This window comes from Rhopalosiphum maidis, chromosome 1 (assembly GCF_003676215.2).
Source record: "Rhopalosiphum maidis isolate BTI-1 chromosome 1, ASM367621v3, whole genome shotgun sequence".
NCBI lineage: Eukaryota > Metazoa > Arthropoda > Insecta > Hemiptera > Aphididae > Rhopalosiphum > Rhopalosiphum maidis.
The window spans coordinates 36105088-36132107 of record NC_040877.1 but is presented as its reverse complement, the minus strand read 5'-3'; the positions used below and the strand labels follow the sequence as shown (position 1 = coordinate 36132107).

General features: G+C 31.1%; 5 protein-coding genes and 1 pseudogene across 5 annotated transcripts; 3 read left to right on the top strand and 3 right to left on the bottom strand.

Moving 5' to 3' along the window:
* Positions 1 to 315: 315 nt before the first annotated feature.
* LOC113550096 lies at positions 316 to 2023 on the bottom strand. The gene is made up of 6 exons (XM_026951734.1): positions 1967 to 2023; positions 1798 to 1824; positions 1085 to 1183; positions 834 to 1009; positions 554 to 728; positions 316 to 446 (listed from the first exon to the last, which is right to left on the bottom strand). Exons 1-6 carry the CDS (start codon positions 2021 to 2023, stop codon positions 438 to 440), a joined length of 543 nt encoding a protein of 180 aa, XP_026807535.1. The 3' UTR covers positions 316 to 437.
* Positions 2024 to 2434: 411 nt separating this feature from the next.
* On the top strand, positions 2435 to 4350 carry LOC113560809. Its single transcript, XM_026966898.1, has 3 exons — positions 2435 to 2560; positions 2639 to 2755; positions 3535 to 4350. The coding sequence occupies exons 1-3, from the start codon at positions 2435 to 2437 to the stop codon at positions 4348 to 4350; spliced, it is 1059 nt and encodes a 352-aa protein (XP_026822699.1).
* Positions 4351 to 8554: 4204 nt separating this feature from the next.
* LOC113548401 lies at positions 8555 to 13763 on the top strand. The gene is made up of 5 exons (XM_026949264.1): positions 8555 to 9698; positions 12378 to 12500; positions 12611 to 12815; positions 12958 to 13198; positions 13297 to 13763. The coding sequence occupies exons 1-5, from the start codon at positions 8657 to 8659 to the stop codon at positions 13462 to 13464; spliced, it is 1779 nt and encodes a 592-aa protein (XP_026805065.1). The 5' UTR covers positions 8555 to 8656; the 3' UTR covers positions 13465 to 13763.
* Positions 13764 to 15009: 1246 nt separating this feature from the next.
* Positions 15010 to 15627, bottom strand: LOC113560801 (annotated as a pseudogene).
* A 2248-nt stretch (positions 15628 to 17875) lies between these two features.
* LOC113550651 lies at positions 17876 to 23574 on the top strand. The gene is made up of 2 exons (XM_026952613.1): positions 17876 to 19438; positions 23283 to 23574. The coding sequence occupies exon 1, from the start codon at positions 18124 to 18126 to the stop codon at positions 19318 to 19320; it is 1197 nt and encodes a 398-aa protein (XP_026808414.1). The 5' UTR covers positions 17876 to 18123; the 3' UTR covers positions 19321 to 19438; positions 23283 to 23574.
* On the bottom strand, positions 21990 to 23259 carry LOC113550652 (THAP domain-containing protein 2-like). Its single transcript, XM_026952614.1, has 4 exons — positions 22961 to 23259; positions 22630 to 22865; positions 22412 to 22531; positions 21990 to 22341 (listed from the first exon to the last, which is right to left on the bottom strand). Exons 1-4 carry the CDS (start codon positions 23032 to 23034, stop codon positions 22169 to 22171), a joined length of 603 nt encoding a protein of 200 aa, XP_026808415.1. The 5' UTR covers positions 23035 to 23259; the 3' UTR covers positions 21990 to 22168.
* Positions 23575 to 27020: the final 3446 nt, after the last annotated feature.

Below are 27020 nucleotides of genomic sequence, written 5' to 3'. Positions count from 1 at the left end.
TCATATAATAAATACAGCAAAAAATATAAAAAAATAAATTATTGATTTTTATATTATTTGATTGTTATTAGGTACTTATTAATTATAATATTCAAACATTAATTATTCGAAACTAGTTACTATTTGTTGAACAATTTGTTATTATTCTGATGGATCTATTATCTTCAATTTATTAGGAAACTAGAATAGTAAAAGGGTTATGCAAGTACTAACTTAACTAAATAAAACAAAAGTACTTAACTTTATAAATAAATACTTTTAACCACAAAAATAAAATATAATTATATTTTACAAATTTTTTTTATTTTAAAATTGGTCTCTTTTAAGATCTATACTAACTGATAACCGCTGAAGCTTAATTGCATGGTGGATTCCCAATCCCTCTCATACCTAGGTATTGCAGTTAATATTTTTCTTATTAATCATCGTTTATCGTTTCAATATGGCTGAAACAAAATTATTTGATACATGTTAATACTATTATAAAAGTATTTAAATACCTAAATCATTATCATGTGATTATAAATTATAATTATTATTTATCCAGTCTCACCAATTTGCAAGGACACGGAGAGCACTTTTTATATGTTTTGTCAATAATTCCACTAATAGAACCATAGTTATGGACACGTCCGGTGGGTACGGGTACTTGTAACTGATATCCAAAATTTTTTAATGTTTGTTGACATGGTCCGGATGGATCGTCAGAAACATACGGATAAGACAATCTATATTGTAGGAGCAAATTGACCATTACTCATTAGACATCAGATAATAGTTTATACTTTTTTCAGTGACAATGTGTAATTTATTATTAAAATAATTCAGTATACTTTGCCGGTAGTGGTTGAACATTAGGCGGAACTTGAATGTCATACGGAAATCTACCGCAATCACAAGAAGAACCAACGATATTGCCAGTCGGTTGCCCCGATGTTGACGGACTGGTTGTATCAGTATTTTGAGTACTACAATAAGGATATGGGATATTTGTGGGACAAACCGAATTCTGGAAAATGATAAATATTATTGTAGGCTTGGCAAATAATAATTAAAAATATTACTAAATTAAGATTATTGATACCTGATAATTTTGATAGTCCATAGTGTTCATACAGGAACACGTTGGACCTGGGGAATTGTAAGAGTTATATTTTGAAAAACCACACATCGGACAAAAATACTAAAAAAAAAATAAAATCACCGGATACAGGTTGGAATTAATTTTAATTTTTATTTTTTATTGAAGAAAATACATTATAGGATAATTTAATAATTATTATCATGTAAATATGAACAAACATATGCACGTTTAAGTTATCTATAGTATTTTTCTTTGCAGTAATATAATACAATATAGGCATATTAATATATTATACATACTTATATGGTCCTTGAGATCATTTTTAGTAAAAAAATAATATGCACCGTGAAACACGTATTTTTATATTCAAACGAGATACAATTATGAGGAGTTTACGGATGAATAAACTTATATATAATAAATTTATGCTTAATTTTTTTTTTACATTTTTTCACACTTTAAAATATTGATCTATAAAGTAATTATATTTAATATAAATATAACATATTCAATATATTTTAATCGATTTTTTTTCATAACATTTTGTTTGGATACAGCAGAAGTCAAACTTAATAATAGTATTATAAAATAGTATTTTGTATTTATTATTCTAAATTTCCCCATACCAGAATAGTAATTAAACAAGTTTATAAGTTAAAAAAGTCTGTAACTGTAATAATTGTTATGTAAGTATATATAATATATAAACTTACCAATCCCGAAGATGATGCATCCATAATCTATAATAACAGTAATATATTTATTTTAAATTTAAATTATACATTTATACTAATGACCAAAATGTATCTTATAAGTATAGAATTTACGAGTATAAACTTTAATGTTTAATAATTATGAATTTTAATAAATATCAATTATTACCTGTAAAGTAAAAAATGCCATAATAGACATTTCTATAGAACTGTAAACATGAACCATTTTCACGCAATTTCGTTGTCAAAAAATTATTAAAGAGTATAGTCGACTATTGTAATATAATAATAACATATAAATCATATAATACACCCATATATACATTTCTATATATAAGGTTATAAGTGTGACCAAGGATTTCCGAAAGATCATTTGTTATTGTTTGGACTCAAATTATTATTGTTTAGTCGTTTTGTGTTTATAATAACATAAATCCTAATAAACTTCAATTTTGTTTTGATTCAAAAATAATTTATTGATTTTTTTAAAAAATATATCACGTATTTAAACATTTTTCCTTGATTACTATTTCTTTTTATTTACCAACTTGTTATAATTGGCGTTTAACGAAAAATATAAAACACAATTTATACAAGTATGTTTTCAAATTTATTTTCAGACGTTTCCTTATCATAAATGTTGTACAAAAACAGAAACATGAAATTCTGGTGGTTTCTAATCCTGGTGGTATGCTCTACGTGGTTGAGTACCGGCCATGGAGCTGTAATTGGTCAAGAACTTTGCAACTGCCAACCTACATTGGTAAATATTATTATTTTTAAGTTCAAAATAAGTAAGTCTAAGTACCTAATCTAATACAAACATATATTTGATCTTTAGATTAGAACACCAAAAATATTAATTCCTAAACCTGGTCAACGTGTCATCTGTACTAAAATACCGGGTGCTCAAGAATACACACCAATAAAAAATGCATGCACTTGTGTAAACACACGGGTAAGTGTGCAGTACTACAGTATATGATGTATATGGATGAAGTTAACTGTCAATACTCAATAGTATATACATACATACGCACGCACACACAAATATATATAAATATTCATTAAATAATACCTTTCAAGACTTAATCCAAAGCTTATTTATTTTTCTATATTAAAAGAAATTAAAATATCAATAAATGCTAATACACAACTCTCCTTATTTAGAATTAAATTACTTTTAAATAACATGAATACGTTTTTTAGGATAATATGTAGAGAATTATTATTATTATTATAATTATTGCTTATGAAAAAAAACTAATTATTTACTTTATTTCTTTATCATATATTTTAGAGCTGAATTTCATGCAGTATATCACGTATATATTATGATATAAGTTACAAATATTAAGAAGTTTAAAACTAATTATTTATTAATCCAGTGCATCAAGGTTAAATCAAACTAAATTATCATTGAACATTAAATCTTAATGAAAAATAATTTTAAAAAAAATTCTTTAAATACTTGCATTTTTTTATCAGCTTTAATGTTATATATTTAAAGCTTTAAAACCCATAACAGGTTAAGATGTTGACGATAAAGTTAATTCTTCCCGCTAGAGATGATACTCAAAAAACTTTTAGTCTTCGGACGTTTCAGCATCGACGATTTTGCGATTATTAATTATAAGAAATTTAGACAAATTCGAATAATTTATTTAATGTTACTATCGTTATAACATCTTCAGTGCCTCTAAAATAATTTCAAAAAATAGTATTCTGTATCCGCAGGTGATGCCGGCCTCGATGGCCGCAAATCAGGCTCAAGTAGAGAGCTGCAATGGTGGTGGCGTGGATGCGGCACTGCCTCTGTTCGGTGAACGAGGTGGCGCGTTTTTCCCGGAAACCACGTGTGGGGCAGCTTCACCGCTCGCCGGAACTCCGGTATTCCAAGACACGCCCGGCCCGAACGGCATAGACGAACCAGCAGCGGATCTGACCGGAAACGGGTGCTGTGGCCCACCCACGGCCATTGCGGTGGATCCCGTGTCGCTGATGCTGGCGCAGGCCGAGGCCAATCGGTGCCGGGGTGACGTGCGCGAAGGACGTTTGGCATTCGGGCAGGTCGCCATGCCAAGAGACGCATTGCCACCACCACGGACCGTTTCGGACGTCAACGAGGAGGGCCTCTATGCGCTGGACAAGGCCATCGTCGAGCTGAAGACATGCAAGTCGCGGTTCGCGGACGACGTAACCGCGCTGGCAACGGAAGCCGACGCACTGCTGGCACTCGAGGACGACGCCCTGCAACCCGTGGACGATGCCGGACCTGTAGTAACGCTGCCCAGTTACGCAGACGTTGGCTACCAGACCGAAACGCCATCCTGTTCGCCACTGGTGGTCGGTCCGATCGCAAAGCCCAGCGGTAGCACCACTTGCACCGTGTACGACGACACCGGTGCGACGCCAACGCTGACTACGGATTCTACTGTAGGATACTCGTCGTCGGGATGCCGTTGCAGTAGCAATAATTCGTCATCGCAGAAACGGTGCTCGTGTAGAAAGTGTTCGTGTGGCAAGTGCTCGTCCAGCAAGTGCTGGCATTAACCGGATGTGCAACCGAATCGGCATGGCATTTCAATAATAGTACATTTTATTCACGCTTTTATATAATGTGAACAGTACACCCAGACAACATATTATAATATGAACCATGCAGATATACTACATGCACAATATATAACATACACACGCATATACAATGTATAGAGATGACAAATGACCAATCAAGTTTTCAATCAAAAACATAATGCACAGCTAAATATGTATAATTAACTATATACATGTAAAATAAGGTATACCTAAGGTATTGTTTGTTATAATAAAATATGTTTATGCTGAAATATATTATTATTTATTGTGTATATATGATATATTGATATCACTGCAGTTTACAGTAATATATTATTAAGATTTAGCTTACTGTTTTAAATTAAAAATATCGCAGTAGAAAATAGGTACAAAAATAATATGCGGGTAAATGGTAGTCATTATTTTATTCTTACATTCGTTGAGAATTTAGAACGAAATCTTAAATAATTGATGCCATTTATGGTCCTTAAATCGAATCATCATGTTTTCACGCACATTTTCATGCTATTAATATTATATTGTAAAAATAAATTTATTATTTATACATATCATTCGGTTAAAACTGAATCCGATAAAAAAAATTAACAACAACTAGAATCGGGAAATATTAAAATAAGTTATCTAAATAAAAATTATCCATTTTTTATTTTAACTATGTAAATTATTTTCAATCTACCTTATTCTTTCATATTCATAGTAAAATAATGCCATTTGAGGTATCTCAGGGCCTCAAGTACCAGGGTATATATGTATGGCCGGGCCGCCGTGGCTCTATTTTTTCCTTTTGGCCTGACTAAATTTTATGCTGCGCCGGTAAACAAATAAAATGTAATAAATATACTACAATAATTATTATTGAAAAATATTTTATAAATAAAATATTTTTTTAATCTTTATAGTAGTTGAAATTACTTGACAGTTGTAAGATTATGATCTTGGTTCAAAAGAGGCATATAAAAATGTAAAAAAATAAGTCAATTTCATTTTATCATACTCGCATTGTGGCCTGAAGACGGTTTTTTTTTCAAAAAAAAAACCAACTAATTTTATGTCTTTTTAACGGTATTTTTAAAACTTGTACAAATATGATAGAATAATGTTCACGGAATCTACACCTAACTTTTAAAACAGTTATACATTTCACTATTTTTACTATGGTTTAGTTCTGAAAAAATTCGACCTACTTGAAAATTTGGCAGGCATATTTATTATCTTAATTAGTGCCTGATTTGTCCTTCTGCTGTCGCTTACCCGAATATGCGCCACTACAACCACTGCCATCCGTATAATACCTGGACGTCGTTTCCATGCTTTACGCCCGGTTACGATGAAGTTCGTTGTCCAATCTGTACGTACGTTGTCCTTTGCAACCATCGCAGTCATGCGTCACCACCAGTCGGTCAGGTTAGGTCATAGTCTTCGCGGGACGACAAACCTACGTCCAACACACTCGTTCGTCCGGGACCAACCGCGGGAACGTGAGTAGGTGACCAGCGCCAGTCAAAATTGTTCGATGTACTCGAACGCCATTGGTTCTCGAAATCGGTAACTTATACCCTGCCTTACACAAATATAGTACACGTTTTAGTACAACCCTCCTCTTATACCTTTTGCCCATCTTTCCGAAAGTCGGTCGAGCTTAACATATGTTTGACTCCTAGTTTTACTGTGGTCATACACAACCGCAATAAAAGGCCTTAATCGGCTTAATGCCACGGTTGCTGTTCTACAGGCATCGATACCATAGTCGCGTCCTAATGACTAACGAATCCGACAAAACATTTGGATCGATTTCGTTTTTTTGCGTGTTAAACAATCGAGTATGAAATTTTAATACACGGTTACGGTTAATGTATACGGTATTACACTGAAGTCACATCGTATAATTATGATCATTTTTTCACTGCGTACAAATCAGGGCGTCACACGTCAACCACTAGTGAAACCGATCAAGAGCTATATGCGTGCCGTGGTGGTGTGCCTGCCTGTCTATGTACGAGATACCCTCGGACTCGTGTAATCGCGCCGCGCACATAATAACATTTACGAACGTTTTAGATATAATTGTGTAAATAATAATAAATATTTTTCGTTCTATTACGTTACGATGAGCTAAGTGTAAATAAAAATGTGCAATGAAACGACCCGTTGGGTTCATAATAATAAAAATACTAAACAAAATACGGTGATTTCGAAGCTATTGTCTTAACGATAATACGGATACACGCCCACACGATCTGAAGATTTCGTGATTCGTGAGGTTTATAGAGAATAGGTTTAATAACTCAAATAACATGTGTTAATAATGTTTATATGTACTTATCCTGCAAGTATCTCCGTTATGTATAAACTTTAAACCGTATACCGTATATCTTTGACATAGATAAGGTACAGTATACAGGTATATTTATATAGGTCATGTATAATTATAAATTATAAATAATAATATAACATTGAACGATGAGTTTTTATTACATTTTTTAAATACGAAAACTGTGATCTATATGTCTTTTGTTCATGCGTTTTTCAAATGCATTTTTAACAAACATGCGATATTCAATGTAAAAATAAAGAATATTGATTTTATTTATTATCTAAGTTAAACCTTGATTACTAGCATTAAAATTACTTACACAAAAATTACGTATAAGCAAAAAAAATGAATTGTTGTCAAAATTTTAGGTGATCAACTTAGTAACGTGGACTAATATATTGTATATATTCTTTTAATTAGTACGAAAAGTGATATAAGATATTTTATTTATTTTTTATTCTTAAAAATGGCACCTAATTTAATTCGGTCAATAAAAAAGCCCACGAAAATAATACATAATTGGCAAAAAAAAACACTATTACATTTTATAATTGGATAGTTGTACTAATTACTGCACATTCCAATCATTCCACATCAGCGTGCAGTTAGCCAGGGATTAATTACTATAAAAACATTAAGATCAGTTTCACTACTTTCAGTTATTTCGTTTAGTGTCATTTAAAATTAGTTTAATAAACTTTAAATTAAAACACGACGGAGACAAACAAATAAAAATTATTACATCCCTCCCCCCACCAACACCATCAATTACAAATGCTTTCCTATACGGCAATGTACCTATATTGCCTATACTTAACGCCATTTAATACGTTACGAATTTACGATTTATAACTCTTTGCACATTAATTAATAATCAAGAGCAAAACGCGCATTTCAGAATTTTTCGAGAAAGATTAATTTCGTATATTAGATATGATACAAATGATATCATTACAATTTATCATTCGTATGACACAATTTGTTTTCACTCGTTTTTCACTATAGATCATATCTTATTATTTTTACATCGACTATTATATGGTATATCATACCTATAATTTCGATACGAACTATAATCATTCTACAGGTCTCTGCTACCTATTACCCATATGGCTATACTACCTAAAATAGTGGTATATTTCAGCAGTAAATATATTATTTTGTATAAAATATAATGTGTAAACACGCATTATCGAGTGTAACGTTTTTCAAGCACATAAACTACGAAGTATAGTAAACCGAACGCGAGGCATTATAGTGTATCGTCTTGTTATTGTTTGAACTGTTTGAAGTATATATATATATAATATTATAATAATACAATGTATATAGAATCTATTACGATATTATTTGGTACGGTTTATCATGCACGCGTCGAATCATATAATAATATAATATAAACAGTGCGTGATGATTGTATAACGTTTTTTTCGGTCGTGTTTTTGCGGACGATTTACCGAAAAAATATTGTTCCCAGTAAACACGACGTGTATCCGTATCATAAAGTTAAAAAATACAAAACGAAATCCTACGAAAAAAAAAAAGTATAATAATAATACGTCCTCCTGTGTGCGGTGTCGGCGGCGTACGGGTAGAATGACGATATGGCGGTGGGAGGGTACACGCGGAACCTCGCGGGCGGTCGTGACGCGCGTACATAATATACGATGACGGGCCGAAAGATTCGAACGCGCGAGACACACAACGCCGTTTGACGGCTTTGACTGCGCGCGAGACGAAAGGTTTCGACTGATGAGGATTGCGCGCCGCACGACGACGTCGACCTTGATCGATCGATGACAATGAACGACGCTATTATAAAATTATTGCCGACGACGATCCTCATCGCACATTGTGCGCACAGATTGCGTTATACGGCGCACACGTCAAGCGCCCGACGTGTATATAATACGCCGCCTATGTTCGCGTGGCGCACTTTGTTGTATAATGTCTATCGGCAGAGCACCGACGACAAACGCGATGGTTGTGCGCGGCCGTTCCGCCGCAGCGGTCGCGATGAATACGATGACGGTGATGATGGTGATGACGGCGGCCGTGGCGGTGATGACGACACCGGTGACCTTCGGCGCGGTTACCCTGGACAGCGTGGCCGTCCGACTGGGCCTGCCCGAGGGACGAGGGCTGTCCGGAGTTTGCCTGTTCAGAAACGGCCCGGACAAGCGGCGTCGCGTCATGTTCAAATCGGTGGCGTCGGCGCGTAAGAAATACGGCGGCGGTGGCGGCGATTACATGGTGGCCGGCGACCTGGCCGCGGACCGGGTGTACGAGGGCACGTTCGCCCGGCTCGTCGACGGCGACCAGGTGGCGCGGTTCGGGTGCGACGGCGGTCGTCGGTTCGAGGTGGCCACGCCATTCGTGGTCCCGGAATCGGATCTGGACACCATTCTGGCGGTCAAGGAGTCCATGGAACGTCGGTTCGGCGCACAGCCGTCCCGCCGGGACCCGCACCGATCGGTCACCGCGGAACACGTCTCTGTAACGCTGCGCGGTTTGCGGCCGTCTTTAGCCGAAACCGGGATGGACGCTGCGGCCGCAATCACCGTGGACGTGTTTCAGCTATACAAGAAACCGCGGCCGCCGGGTGCGAGCGACGCGTGGGACACGGCTGCGAAGCAAGTCGGCGGCGTTCGGTACTCGGCGTACCCGTACGCCAGGTACGCGCTCCGGTACCCCGTCAGCGACCTCGTGCTGGCCGACCTGCCGCCCGACCAGATGATGGCCGTCAAGATCCGCCGTTCGCCCGCCGTTCCCGTCATGCAGCAACACCAAGCCGACCTGCAGGGAAACCGAACGGAAAACGCTATTTTCATATACACCGGTGGCCTCTATCCCCGCGGTACTGCCAACCTGACGGACATGTTGGACGAACGCAGCGGTGGGGGCGGAACGTACGCCGACGCGACTGATGTGGACACTGCGGCCACCTCGTTCCAAATCGATGCCAAGCACGCCCACAGCGACTCATACGGTAAGACGCCCGTCTGCAAACGTGGTTTTCGGCTGGTGAGAGGGATGTATGCACCCTGCATACACCCTGTTTGCGAGTAAATTACGAACCCGGCTAGCAAAAATTCAGTCTTGAAGTACCGTTCGGTAGTTACTTTGTAGTTTTCATAGTATAGGGTTCGAGTGTATCTTGTCGTTGAGTAGCTGGTCACTGTAGTGGACGTAGATTGACATTTGAATTCGACGTTAAACCATTATATAATATGCAAAAAACAATTCTAAGTGGAAACGTCAACAGCTTAATATATTTCTAACGATATTGTAATTTATATTTTATCATATTTACATTGCTATAAAGAATTAATTGATTTTTCCACGAGTAATTTGAACTGAGATATTACAATCTTCAAACACTTATAAAAAATAATGTGACTTAATGCTATACTTTTTGGTTTTTTGAGATCCCGTTTTCCAGTTAATTTTAAAAATAATATTAATTCGATTTATAGCTTATACCTCCCAATTTACAAAAAATAATAATAATAAGTAAAAACTAAAGACTTGTTTTGATTTTTTAACAGAAAACAGTATACACCATAATATTGAATATATTGAAGCATTATTCTTTGCTTCTTAAACAAAATAATTTTGAAATAGTACAATTAGGATATCCTACTAAATTTTAGTCCACTACGTAGTGCTCGGATTATCTAAAATTTAAATATTGTCTAATAATAATTACTTGCTAAAAGTTTAATATTAATAGATCTATAAAATACATTAAACTCTGAAAAAAAATTATAACAATTGAAAATAGGATTAACAGTTATAATTTTTTTCCAGAAATATTATTTTATAGGCAATGGCTTTAAATTATTTATAATATGTATTTAAAAAACGTTATTGTTTTCTAAAATACCTTATGAGTATTTTATACTTTTATGTTCATTAATATAAATCACCTCATATTATTTTGGTCTACTAAGAGCTTTTAATAAGATTTAAGACTCTCGAATAAAAAGGTTTGAAGACTCTAGGCATAAAACCATATTATATGCGATGTACCAACAGTACCATTTACAAAATAGTAACATAGGTGTACCATAAAAGTCATTATAATAAAAACAATTAAAATTATAGTACACCTATATGTACTGTTTTAAAATATAATTGGTTATTTTGCGCATGTACAATGATCGATGATTATTTTTGTTTTAATTGGACAAAATAATATATACATAAGTACTTAGATAATAGGTGTAGTGTGAGAAAACAGATTATTGCCTAGATGAGATTAATTTTATGGTACTTTTATAATAACGCAGCGATTAATTATTTCTATCAAAGATTTACTGCTTAAGTGCATAATACTCATAACATTATCATTGTATCAATTTATCAACAGTAATCAGCAATGTTAATGAACTTTATAAATAACAATAATAATTAATATATGTATCAAGATTCAACACCAATTCTGAAAAACATGACTAAACTATCTATAATAATAGGTAGGTACTTACAATAGCTATACCATAGCTAGCAAACAATATAGTATTAGTAATCGTTTCTAAATTGGCAATTTAATGAAGTACTTATATATCTAGTTATTCAAGTAGTGGATATTATGAAAAAAAAGATGTTGTAGTTCGACGATCTCTCAAGGGATCGATGAACCGAGAATCGTTTGTACTTAAATCATTTGATAAATAAATTAACTATATATATTTCTAAAAACTAATTTATTCCTAATATACTTATACGAAAATATTAAAAAAACAATTAATTTCTTACCAATCCAAATACCAATGTGTAATATGTAGTTTATTATTTATTAGTTATTAGTTTATTACGACCTATTTAAATATGAATAATTTTATAGTCATACATATAATTAATTTTTAAATAATAAAAAACAACGAATTTAAAATAATTCAGTTTTTTTAACTACTAATTTACATATATATATATTTGTATACTTTACATATCACGTAAACGTTAACTATGTAAAAGTATTTATATATTAAACAATAATTAAGTTATAAATTGAAACATATCTATACACCTAATAATTAATAACTATCTTATTCTTATACTTTATTCTATACTTTTTTTAATACGTGTTAAAGCTTCTAAGGTTAATATTAAGTTATAAACCTACAGTTTCAAAAAATACGATTAAACATAAAACATTAATAGTATACTTACAATTTATAAGTAATTGTTAGATTACTAAGACTATGATACACTGTTTAAAATGTATTACATATATACAAATAAATTACAATATGAGATTTAATCAATTATTTTTGGTAGCTTGATCTTAATTTAGTGCTTCTGTAATAATAATAATGGGGGTTATTGGTTAAGACTGTTAAGAGTAATGATGAGAATGTATATATTGGATATATTTTTCATAATATGTTGTATAGTGAGAGAGGTCATACTTATTGTAGATTTGTGGAATTAAGTGTTCAGAAAATAATGAGCTAGGAAATTGTATTATATCCTTGGTGTCTTACTGTCTTGATGTTGGCTGACATCTAGGGGGGGAAGATATACAGGTACCATTGCTTGACTAAATTTAATAAAAATATTTACATTTTATAGTTTGTTGATTAGTGAGATGGTAATACTTATTTTATTAACAAATCTATAATCAATATTTGTATACATTCAAATTTAATAAATTTGTTCACAGATATAATCAAAAATACAGTGAAATGTTTCACAGATGGAATGGTTTACAACGGGTATCCATGTCGAAATTCTGATGTCTGTATACCTCTGGGTTGGTTATGCGATAGCCAAAAAGACTGTCTTGGTAAGTTATAAGAAGTATATGTATTTATTATATCGTAGCATATAATATTTTACTACCCAAATAAATTTAATATTTATATATTATGTTTTTATTTTTTTCAACCATTGTAGAAGGTGATGACGAATACAATTGTTACAATACAGTAGATAATACAAATGAAGGAGACAGTTCCATTGGTTTGTACAACAATAACGACAATTGGTATTATAACCGTGGCACTTGTAAAAAGTTTGAGTTTCGATGTCGTTCTCGAAGAATGTCCGTCTGTTTACCCAATTCTTGGTTATGTGACGGACGAGTAGATTGTGATGATGGGCAAGTAAAAAAATTATTTTTATAGTTTTGAAATAAATGTATACAATTTTATTTTCATTATTCGTGAAATAAATAAATTATGTGTAAATATATTTAAAACTTACATAATTTATATAAATAAAAATATAATACCAAACAACAGATGGGATGAAAATGAATTCAATTGTGGTCGAACATATGGTGGACTAAGACCCGGATTTGGTGAATTCAACGCTCGAGAAGACCAAACATGTATAACGAAAAATAATTTTAAATGTTGGCAAGGAACAGGATGCATAGGTCTCCGTGCAGTCTGCGATGGGATTAAGGACTGTGCCGATGGATCTGACGAACGTGTGTGCGACAATTGGAGTTCACACTGTGATAGATATACAGAATTTAGAGTAAAAACAAAAATATATTATTTACACATAATCATAATATACATTCTAATATCAACAAATTATTCTTAATTATATTGTATAATTTATTTATTATTTAGTGCTTGAATAACTTTAATACGTATAATGCACGTAGTTGTATACCACGACAATGGGTATGCGATCTACAAGACGATTGTCCACACGGGGAAGATGAAACAGTGACTAGCTGCTTAGGAATGGATCACCCAACATTTAATGGTTTGGAAACTGATATTGAAGATTTTTAAACGAAACTAATTTCAATAAGATTCAATATAATATACATAATCTATAAAAACTGTTCTTGTATTTTATATACACTGTGTTAAATTTAAATTTAATGTTGTTATCACCTATAATATACGCTTTAGAGAAAATGGTTAAAAATTAGTGACAATTATATATTGATATAAATGCTTATCTCCACATACCAATTGCATTTATGATTTATCCAATGACCGCTAAAAATGTTTCCCTATAAGTAATAAAATCTATATAGGTACCAGCTAATGTTTTGTTTCAATAAATAGTACCTTTTACCTATATAATTGAATGTAAGATACAGTAACAATCGGTTATTAAGTTCATAAAACGTAAGTTCTTACTATTTAAATATGTATATCTAATAAAATATCTATATGTTTTAATATACATATATATGTATTAAATAGATTATATTGCAGTAATACAGTTCTCAACTTTTTTAGTTTTAAGTTTTTACATCACGGTATCGGTATATTACTTACATATTTTGAAAATGTTTACACACTCATACCTACTTAAAAATATAAAATATAAATAATTAATATAATATATTCCTCAGTCACATAGGTACCTGCGAGTTTTTCACTGACCACTAATGAAACTTATAATATTGTTACATAAAGTTGCTATACCGTATTAAATTTAATTGTTCTTACTTATATTAACGGGTTGTTAGGTTGTATCGTGTTAATTAGTTATTTTTTTACATTTATATGAATTGATTTTACATCAATTTGTGAATAATGAACTTAAATAACATGTTGCTTATGCTAAATGTGCTCTCAATAAACTAAAAGTGGGGAAGTTTAAAATTAAAGAAAAAATTAACTTGTGAGTCATAGTTATCTAATTAAGATTATTCAATGTTAAGAAAATAAAGTTATAATTATAACATTTATAGCTTATAACAATATATATTGAACTCAAGAAGTTAATTGAACAAATATTGAAATATACAATAATGTAAGTACATCTTTTTTCAGTAATTTGTCGGTTCCAAAATAAAAAATTGTAATTATTACACATAATACAATATTTAAAATTTCCATAAGTTATGTAAAAAAGTGGATATCGCTCTGCTGTAATGGAGAGCATAAGGTGACCCGTCATTTGGTCTGGTAAATTATATCCGGCGACAATTGATCCGCGACATTTGATCCGGTTCAAAAAGAACCTGTACCAAAAATATCCTGCTAAAAAATGTCCGGTAACAAAAAAATATAAAATATAAATACATAGTTATTTTTTAATTAGTTATTATTTTATTTTCATAATTTTCAAAAACGTCATTATAAAAGTAATATAGAATATAAATAGGTAGGTCTATAAAAAATAGTTATTATTTCATTTTCATCATTTTTAAAAATGTCATAATAAAAGTAATAATATAGAATACAAATGTTTATAAATTAAAATTATGAGCGATACCCTTCAAATACGTATTGATATTTGTAGTTTCATAGTTTTCTACTGTATTTTTAAGACGTTGGTCTATATTTTTATATTTTCTTTTTTTTGTAGGATTATTTTCACCCAGAGTAATTTTTTCTAATTTTGCTTCTTGGAGCTCCTGCTTCTTGCTTCAAAAAAGATATAAATTTCCAAATAGTCGTATGATGACATCCCAAAGATGCATTGAAAGCATGGTGCCAATCTTCAACAGCATTGTTTGTTCAAGGTTGGTCATTAATTACATTATCATAACAGTTCCACATTTCTATTGGAAATAATGATTTTCTTCTTCTATTACGAACTGTTCGACCTATCCATGTTTCCTCAAAGTAATCTACTAATGGTTCAAATAGTTGTTCATTATCAATAAAATATTGGGACGCTAGAATAGTATTAAAAGATTTTACTACATCAAGTTCTGGTACAGATGCTAAAGTACATAATTGTTTAACATGGAGAGCAAACGTTGAGTCTTCTGCATATTTCTTTTGTAACCCAGTAGATTGTACTTTACGCCATACACACTGGTGAAAATTAAAAAAACATCCACTTATATGTGCATTAGGAAAAATATATTTGAACGCCGAAATAAAAGATTACTCAAAATCTATTTTAATAAATTTTGGGTTCAGATCTGGTTGTCTTAAAACTTTAGCATAGGCTTCTTTTGTACGACTAATCATTAATATATTCATTTATGGAATAACTAAGCTACGTGTGTAACAATGAATTGTATATAACTGTGAAAATATAGAGGGAACAGATTTAAAAGTTCACCAAACCAGTCATCTGTTTCTTGAAGCATATTTAAATTGTACTGAGTAGTAAAAATTAAAATTATGCTTTCACTACTACCACTATCGTATGTCAAAAATGTTTCGTTTTTGTTAGTTAATTTATATGTTTCAGGTATAATTAAGTCTTTGGTATTACATGGATTAACTGGAGCATTTTCTTTTATTACTCGAGTCCGTTGAATAGTCCTTGACAATGATCTTATGATTGGTAATTGTCCAATTACCGGAACAGAAGTTTGGCCTAACACATTTTAAATGATATTTCTTGTAGAAATTGTTTCTGTTATAGCATATTTCATATTTTTTTGTTACTGGACGTTTTTTAGCAGGATATTTTTGGGTACAGGTTCTTTTTGATCCGAATCAAATATCGCGGATCAATTGTCGCCGGTTATAATTTACCGGACCAAATGACGGGTCACCTTATGCTCTCCATTACAGCAGAGCGATATCCACTTTTTTACATAACTTATGGAAATTTTAAATATTGTATTATGTGTAATAATTACAATTTTTTATTTTAAATGTTTTTCATCTGTTACATATCTATACAATTTGAAAATATTTTAGATTATTTATTTTGTTAAATTTTTGGTGACTTAATAACTATTTGCCCCAGGGTCCATTGTTCTATAAATCCGGGCCTGATTATACTTATTGTACCTACTATACCTAAACCATTAAAACACAGTGTATAATTATTAATATTTCGTTAGTTTCAACTATTGAGCTATTCAACTATACCTACCTACTAATGTTATTTTTCTGCCCTTTAGGTATTAGTGATGTATTAATATAATTCATTAGAACTGTTAGAATAAGACAGAAGTTAAAAGAAACAGCAAAATAGTAATTGAAATACTTTTATAATATTGAAAGTACTAAGTAGTAATCAAATTAAATCTACTTACATAATAGTTTTGAAATAGGTAAATAGAAAAAACAAATTCAAGCAAAACGAGAAAAAAATTTTGATAAATTTTAATTTCCCGGCCTGAATTTAGTTCACAATCCACTCCTGAGTTGTAGCACCCTTTTTCCAATTTAAAAAACACGTATGTTCAAGTGGATTTAATTTCGTCAATATATAGGTATTAATATTACTTTTTTGTATATAACTTTTGGGTGGAGTACGAAGTTTTTAGTGGGTTTTTTTTCTATAGCATTACTCTGTACTCATAATTTAAAACTTAGGTCTAATAAAAATAACTATTTAAAAAATAAAATTTAATGAAGACTCGTTAGAAATAAAACTTTCAACATCGAAAAAATAAAATAAATATTTATCCAAATTTACAGCACGAAATGGTTTAAAAAAAAAAAAAAATGAAAAATTAATCATTTAAAATAAAATGATAAAAATCTTTGTATCAAATATATTGATTAATATTTGTTTAATTATTTTGTACATTTATTATTTTTGTGAGTATAGATTATATTGTAGTTATATTTGTAACGTATATTTATATTTTTTATATTAATGATGGCAATAAGCTATTATTATTATTAAATTGTTAGGTATACATTATATTTTGTTTCATCATTTTACACGTAATTATGACCTTTTTACATAATATATAAATATAATATGTACATTATATGACATTTCATTAAAAAAAAATATATATTATATTATAAGTTAGTTGTCCATTATCTACGAATACTATAATATTAATTTAAATCATCAATTATAAAAATTGTCTTTAATCTAAATGTTGTATTTTAATCAATTATATTATTACAAATGAACACATTGTTATCGCAAATTGAAAACCTAACAAATTGTATTGTCATTTATAAATTAACATACATTTATGTGTATTTATAATTCATATACCATATGCATAACTTTATACGTCATATCTAAAGTAATAATGCAATAAATATAAATTATAACTATGTTGTAAAAGAGATTTTTTTTAGTTAATTTATTTCTATACATAAGATTTAGGAAACAGGAGCTTCGATTAATTATTAGTTTGTAAACGCGCGCGCTCGCGTATCATATTCAAATTGCATAAGTGACAGCATTGATACGAAACGTTCTTAACTTCGGTCCGTGAAATAATAATGCATGACATATTTTGTCATGTAGATAGTATTGTACCGCTTCCGAGCCTATTGCGCGTAGCCTGTCTTTGGGGATATTGGGCGTGGTTACGGATATATAATCATAATGTTCGAGTTACCGTCATCGCTTTTGTTTCACTGTAGTGTCATTAATCGTCCCACTTGTTCGAATTTAAAATTGTGTTAGACGAACGGGTCGTGTACGAAAAGGAATCGATAAACATTTCGCCAATCATTGCTGGTAGTACCGAGGACACTATCACGACATTGGGCACTGAATTCGTCAATGACACGCAGATATCGACGGTAAGAGAAACCGACACCATGGCAGAGGTACCATCTGACGTTGTAGAGTCATCGTCGAATGTTGTAGAGTCACCATGTTCTGTGTCAATGCGACCTGAAATTGTATGGAATTTCGACGACTCCACATGTTCGTCGGTTGTATCAAATAATACACCGTACGCTGAAGATATGTCATATCAACGTGAATTATCGGAAGTAAGTTTCATACACGCGGAAAAGAAATACCAGTTGCAACTAAAAAAGGCACAGTACGCGTTGAAAGAGCTTGTGAAGGAGAAGGAACGACAGGAACGCAACAACCAGGCGTTACGTGAACAATTGTCGAAAAATAATCAAGAAGATAAGAATATAAAAAAACGTGAACTTGAATTGCGTCAACAATTGAAACACTGCGAGAGACAAACATTACAACTACGCAAACAACTCGATCAAAAAAACCGTGAAATCGAGAAGCATCGAATCGAAAACGCGGAATTGGATGAAGAAAAGCACACATATTTTTTACGAAGCACCGAACACGAACATCGTGTGATCGAGTTGACTGAAGAACTGGAACATTTGAGGTTGACCAATGAGAATTTACGTAGAACCAAGTTAAAACGGAACGCTGTAGATGAAAAATATAATAGCATACAAGATATATATAAATCAAAGTTGGGTTTAGACAGATTGGAAATGTTGGTTGTGACGTGGACCGGTGATGCTATGTGCAACTACCAATATCATGGTTTTCGGCGCAAACTGAAAGGCATGTTGCACGCCATCAACCTCAAGACAAACGTAGTGCGCGGCGATAGTGTTCAATTGTGGTTTGTTACGAATAACGCCAAACAGGACTTTATAGACTGTAAGGGATATCTGAAAACCGAGGCAGAGAGAACAACGGGTGTAACGTTGAAAATGAGCGCCAATAATATCAATTTGGTTGATACTCTGAACGTGGACAAATTCAACACTGTGGAAGTTTTTCGAGAGTTTGGCAAAATGATCGGCATGATCGAACTGGATGCCAAGTTTCTACAAACAATTTTGGAATTATCACAGAACCAGGTGCAGTCAACGTCCGCGTCAACCGTACGCAATCAATCGAAGTCCACCGATGCCACCGAAAAGCTTACCAAATTTATCTCGCAGCAACCCGATAAAATGCTTCAAGATATATACAAGTACGTGTTGGATGATTTTAACCATAAACATGTTAGTCAAACTCAATGATTATAAATTTATTACAACTTATAAAGACATAAAAGACAGGCATAACCAAGACAAAATACATATATTGTATTAATATAACTGCATAAGGATCCGGACTTCCGGACCGAAAATTATAACACATCCAACCACAGATATGTATAATAAACTAGATTGCTAACTGCTGCATCCTATCAATGTGTTTAGTTGAAGCAGACAGCAGCCATTTAATTCGAGGCCTATGGGCTTTATCACGGCCTTAGATTTGTTTGATAAGGAAGCCGATAAAAAAAATAAATAATTAAATTATAAAACAAATTTTTATTGCACGTTATTTTTCTTATTTAAACAAATTTTGTATCTAAATATCAATAACAATTTTTAACATAGTTTATTCAGATAGGTTAACAATTTTTACATGTTATAAAATAAAATGGTTTTACTGAGTTTCTGTCGTTTACTAGCAGTTTTCATAATCGAGGATGTTATTATTTTACTGTAAGAATATAATCTCACGTTAAGATAGGTTCTGGTTACTTTGTTTATAATATCGATTTTGTGAGGTCTTGCCAATAAATCTGTTGAATTCCAGCAAGCATCACATTTTGGAAATAGCGTGGTGTCTGTCGCCAGTGAGTTTTGGACATTTATCATAATTTTTAAATCCATATTTTTAATAAACATTTGTTTTTTATCCACCATAATGGTTTTAAATAATGTTTCTGTCAATTTAACAATTTTGTATACCCCATAAGAAGCATACTTCAAACCGCCTCTGTTTTTCATAATTGTAAAATATTTTGGTGTGGTATTATTTTGATAAACGTGATCATTTTCAATGTATGGATCTGTAATAGCTTCAATACAACCATCACATTTCAAAGTTGGGATTAGTTTTTTAACAATATATCCACTTATGTAATATAATATATTTTCAATAGTGATGCTATTAAAATCTAATTTATTGTACTGTTCTGCTAACAATGAAATATCAAATTCATTTTCTAAATTTTGTTCTGGTGCTTTATATTTCCATTTGATTGAAAAAAGAGAATCTTCATGAGGTGACATCAGTGTACAGTTTCCTGAGCTAAGTCTTATTGAAGTGTGCAATAAAGTACTTTTTAGAGCATGTTTGAATTGCAAACAGGTAGGATTATTATTATGACCCAATCGACCTCTCATAAATCCAAAAAAAATTTCTATTGCATCTTGGCTTAATTTGTATGTCAGAATAAATTTAAAATGTTGATTTATTAACAAATCCTTTGCTATAGCTATAGTAGATTTTATGGATGCAGCAAAACCTAATATGAATGTTTTTCTTTTACTTTTCCACAGATCTTGCCCAGTAGCTGTCTTCAGTGAATACAAATAGTCAATATTATTTTTCATTTTTGTTTCTAAGTATTGAATATTTTGTTTATTAATTGGTTGTTTAAAGCCTTTTGCATATGGGTTTCTGGAATTCAAGAAATCAAAAATCTCATCTACAACCCTGATGAATCTTATTGTTGCATCACAATTTTCAAAATCTTTTGAGGTCTTGGATAGAAATTGTAGAGAGTCTGCGACGGAACTGCTAAGTGTTTGAACTGCTAACTTTACCTTCATACTATTGCTTTTCCAATTTATATGTGAAGAGTTTATCTTGTTTGCCAATTTAAAGCCCATGTCGTTTTGCAGTTCAAATAATTTATGAATATATCTCCATTCAATAAGACTGTTGTTTGAATCTTTAAATACTCCTAGTGTTCCCAAAGCATTCCTAGCTAATTTAACATTATGGCATGCATCAGGTGTGAAATAAACATTAGCTTTAGTTGAAGTTATCGAAAAATCAGACTTGATAAAATCAAAAGGTTGGTCTAGATCACATCCTAGAGTTTTAAAAGTTGAAGAATTAGCATATGCTCCATCACAGGTGACTGCCACAACATTAATCCCAAATTTATCACATTGGGTAATAGCAATCCTAATTAATTGAGCTTGTACATTTGATTTAATTTTATCTACAAACCAATACCCAATTGGCCATTTCCATTTTTGTTTTAAGCTAGACAACATAAAAACTAAAACCTCCGTTGACTCTTTTTCACAGTCTTCAACTGTCAAACTATTACCATAGTCACAATAACCAACAAACCTTAAAAAATTTTAATTTATAAATTTATATCTAGTTATAATATATTCAACTATGAATAATATTTTCTAATAATACATACATATGACTAACTTTATCCCACTGAACTGATTTTTTAATACTCATGGAGTCTAATATCAAACAACAAAATTTGTCTTCTTTGGGAAATTTACCTATTTCTAATAGGACATCTTGTAAAATACCAGTTTCAGCATTTATATTTGATACCCAATTTCGTATAGCACTTGGATTAGGCAAAGAAATTGAAGTCCTTTAAATTACAATTTATTTTTCAAAATTACAATTTCTGTAACTCAAATATATAATTGTTTCAGTTATTGAGGATATATACCTACCTAACATAGTTATATGCTTTTGGAGAATAAAAATAAAGTGTAGTTGCAAACTTTTTTACTTCTTCGCTGTATCGCCTTGCAGTAGGAGCCACATTACCATTATTTATAATATCTTTTAAAAAAACCTCAGTAAAATTTTTTTCAATTATATTAGTAGTTTCTCTATCAGTACAGGATCCAATAGTAGACATCAATTGCTGATAAGAATAATTTTTATTAATAAAAATTACAATATAGTTTATTAATATATAAATATACAGTTAAGTTTCACTCATCCGGTAATCAGTCATCACTAATCACTAGAGGCATTTCACATATTATAATAACTTATTAAGTGTGTACTAAGACTAAGCCAATCTTTCTCAGTTAGCATTTACGTAAATACCTCAAGTGAATTTATTTTTGTGTTCTGCCTTCTAACCGTTTGTTGTAAAAGTTTAATTCGCTTTTTGAGGTTGGCTTTTTTTGGTGTATCAAACAATTTTTTTTTAAATTTTCTTTTAAGTGTTGGTGTATATGTAGGGGTATGAGGTGACTGGCTGGAATCTGCAACAAATTTAATACATGACAAAGCATTATTGTATATAAATTAAAATTGTTAACATATTTAACTTACTAGGTCCAATAAAAGTCAGATCGACAACTTCATAATTACACCCAGCATTTTCAACACCAGAATCAATAGGTAAATTAGGAGAAGTAGTTATTATATTAATTATATTTGATGAAGAAGAAACTGTAGATAAAAATGTAATTTACTTAATATAGGTAAGTAGTAGTAATAGGTAAGTAGTACAAATACAACATTGAATGTAAAGAAGAATTTAATTTTACCTGAAGAACTATAATTGTGATCAAATTTGTTGCTGCTTAAACATTTTATTGCTTTTTTGGAACAATCGAAATTGGATGGTATAGCTGTATTTTTTAATATAAGTTTTTCGGGGGCTTCAACAAATTCACTTTTATTAAAATGGAGACTGCATAAGCGTGAAAATTTTGTTGGAATGAAGTTATCTCTTTGGATAGAGTGCACCCATTTTTGTCTCCTTAACTCATCGATTGGAAATCTATAATTAAAAACAAAATATCAAACACATTATTAAAAGTGTATTTCAGTAGAGCTAATTATTTTTGATAACTTTTTTGTAAAGTATTTAGTTACCTAAATAATTTTGTAGTTGAACCAACAACCCCGTCCTTGCTACTGCATCCATCAGCACAGCACTTATATGGCATAATTGGAAAAATAGCATAAAAATATTAAGTCTCAAAACAATATACCTATTGCAAAAAACAGAACACAACAATACTGTCAACAGTGTCAACTACTCAGTTTTGAGTTTTCACAGTAGTACAGTACACAAGTCAACAGACAACAACAACAATTGATAAGGCAAAATCTACATCGGCCTCGATTAAAATGGCGGATAATAACTTCGCATATTATCATCAGTTAGCAATCTAGTTTATTATACATATCTGTGCATCCAACACCACAATTACCAGTGGTACCAATGTAAAAAGAGTTATTACAGTGATGCCAGCGTCGCCACTCGCTCGCTGCGCTCACTCCGTAACGCTATGACTAATACAAGCGAGTAAGATAGTACTATTTTTGAACTTATTGGACCCAGATATGCACTAATTTAGGAAATGTCATAGTGTTATTTTATAATTTATTTTATACTTTTACTACTATCATTTAAGTGTGATGGAAAGAATTTCATTTGTATGATTTTTATTAAGCCTTTAAGAATAAAACAAAACTGCAAAATATTTAAATTCTTGTGTGTTAATACCTTATGTTAGGAACCCTTGCACACATTTTAAACGAGTAAGCATATTATACAATAATAGAGTAGTGTAAGCAATATGTGTATTTTTTTTTTTTGCGACTGCGTCGCCAAGACGAGAACGTAGAATAAGCAACAGTTAGTCGTGGATAAGTAACCGATTCGAATAATACTGTGTTGTTAAAATATTCTTATGATAAAATAATTAATAAAATATTTTCTTAAAGTCAAACAGATTTTGTGTGGTTTTAAATACAATCCGTAAGTGAACGAACTCTTTTACAACATATATATACCTTTTGGCCTTAACCGAAAGAGTATATAACACTTAGTTGGGAGTGTGAAACTATTTACTCCTTTTTTAATTGCACGTGATAAATTTAGGTTATTAATTACACTGGTCCCATCATTGATTTTTATGTGGTGTGTACATATTAGAATTTGTAAAAATTTTAGATATACGGTAGATAGTTGGCAGACTAAACTAACCTATTAGACAAGTACATATAATATGGTACTATTGGTACTCAATGTAGTATTAGATGATGAAGTAGTGAACCTACATTTTTCAAGGTATACCTGTACTAACTGTACCACCCCACTTATCTAAACTTAAGTTATAACCCAAAAACTACTCCTATGAAATATTTACATTTTTATGTATTCTTCAAAAAATGAAATGAAAAATATATGTTATATGTACTAATTAAAGTCTAAAATAATGAATGGCTCATGATAAAAGCATGCTGGCATTCTTCGTGTATTATGTTATGTAGTATAACAGTATAGGCTATTGGTAAAACGTTGTATTTTGTATACTATTGTCATAGTGATAATAACGAATTGTCCAATTTAATTATTTACACAGTAGGTACTTACTACTTAGAAAATAAAAAAATGGCTAATATGAAATAGGTATTTATGTATATATACATATATATGAATGCATAATTGATAATAGTACTTACTACTTATCATTTATTCTGATTGAATAAGCTATACTAATTTCGACAACATTTTATTATTATTTTGTTGTTTTCAAAAGTCAATAACTATAGATAATTGAAAATCTTTATTATAATACATATTATATTATAGTTCATAGGCGCTACAAAAACTTTTTTTTCTAACCTAAGGCTAGAGGGAGGGGGAAATTTTAAGGAGAAATGTTATAATTTTACTATTTTAATTTTAAAACAACCTTTTATTATAGGTTCCTATACATATTGACATATTTTTATTAAGTTTCAAATATAGGTAAAGTAGAAAAGTTAACTTCATTGATAGCTGGTGCCTATTAAACATTCTGGATTGGAAATAAGAATATGAACACCGTTTCTGATCAACGAAATCACATTATATTTATGTCATAAATGTCTCAAAAAATTAATAAGATTATTATTATTTTTACCTGAATTTTACGTTTTTGGTTAGATACTGAATTTATTTTAAACTAAACAATGGTTCACATTTTATTGTAGTGTTTATAATTAAACGACTTAAAACATTACTAACATTTTTGACACGTTGTATCAAGGTACAACGATTATGGCAAGTGGGTTTGAACACTCGGAACGATGACCATCGCCACTTATTTCAGATACGTTTATAAGTATATAGTTCAGTATTGTTACAACAAAAGTTGTCTGATAAATAACATAAATATATATTTTATTAATTAATATAATAAATACAAGTATACAATTTAACTGAGTAGCAGAAGTTTGTATATGGCTATTACAGAAATACGGCGGAATACTTCTTTAATAATACTTTAATGGTTTGTAAGTATACAATTTTCATAAATAAAATTTTGAATAAATTCATTATTAATTTAAAAAATGTTTGGGGCATGCTTGCAAGTGAATCACCCGACAGATACGTAATTTAGGGGGGCTTAGAGCAATTTCCATTGTATATTAACAACTAATCTGGTATTTTGTATTTGGTTCATCAGAGTTTGATATTTTTCTCTGATTTCCAAACCTTCTCCTTTGTCTTAATGTCTTCTATAATTGCATGCTATATAAAATTAAAATTTCATCCATTTTTTGTCATTTGTATGAATTTCACATGAACAGTTGTAAAGTTTTTTAAACAATTTAATGTTTTTGCAATGGAGACATTTTTTCAGCCAAAACAAATTAATTGTTTTGCTAAATGTTAGCCTTGCATCGATTTTTAACTATTATATTAACGCGAACAAATTATAATATGTAAACTCAAATAATAAATAATGTTACTATAACGGTTTAAGAACATAAATACTAACTGAATGGTCTGAATGCTTAAATAACACGGGTTGTCATTAGTTTCACGCAAATAACGTAACTATATAATTCTCTTATTCTTAATTCAGCCCGACAAATTTTTTTTTTTAATTTTATAAAATATACTCCATATTTTGCTTTTTATTTGATAATTATTCTGAGCTTTGAGCTGTATTGTACGATCAACTGAATACATACATTTGTAATTAATTAGGTAATATTAAATATTATAATTTAATAATATTCTCGTACAAAGTCCCCAGCTTCAATACAAAATAAATAGCTATCAATTAAAAATCAAATAATAGTTAAGCCCAGATGTTCTCAGTATTCGTAATTTTGAAATTATAAACTTAAAAGTTAGAACTTACCTATGGGCTATGATCTATTGATGAATAGATTTTAAAAACTGTAACTTATTAACCCGAGAAAAATGTTACCAAGAAATAAGTTTATGTATTGTTTGGAATTTGTTGTATAAACTATGCATTTAATCTGAAAAATATGTGTGTAGTTGATAACGCAATCTTTTATTATGTATTTCATAATATAATATCCAACATCAGTGGCATATCTAAAATGTCTTTTAAAACGTTGGCTGCCACATGGTCGCCGGCGACCCAAGTCATTTCAGAGCATGCCATCCATCCCTCCAGGGCCACACTATTTTTACATAATTTTTATTGTCTACACTACCTACAGTAAAAACTTTTCTATCTCTAAATCGTATTAAAATAAAGTCCATTTAAGTTAATGTCGAATTTGGTTGCCGGTGACCCAAGTGGCTTCACAATAAATAAAATCATTTGGGTTGCCGGCGGCCATGTGGCAGCAAACGTGGGGCACAAACTGTAATACTATATGCGTTCATGTATACGAATAAAAAATATAAATCTTTTAAAAAAAAATAACAAAAACGGCCAATGAGGGGGGCTATGGTTCCTATGCCACCCCTCTGGATAAGTCACTGTCCAACCTAACTTTGAATAATAATTTCAACTCTAATAAAAGGCAATATATATGGTTAATGGAAAAAAGGTATGTAATGTGTGTCATTTTGAATAATTTAATTTTACTCCATACTACATAATAATTAATAGTTGATAATCAACATTAGTAATAACTTTTAAGTATTTATTAATTATATTTAATTTGTTAA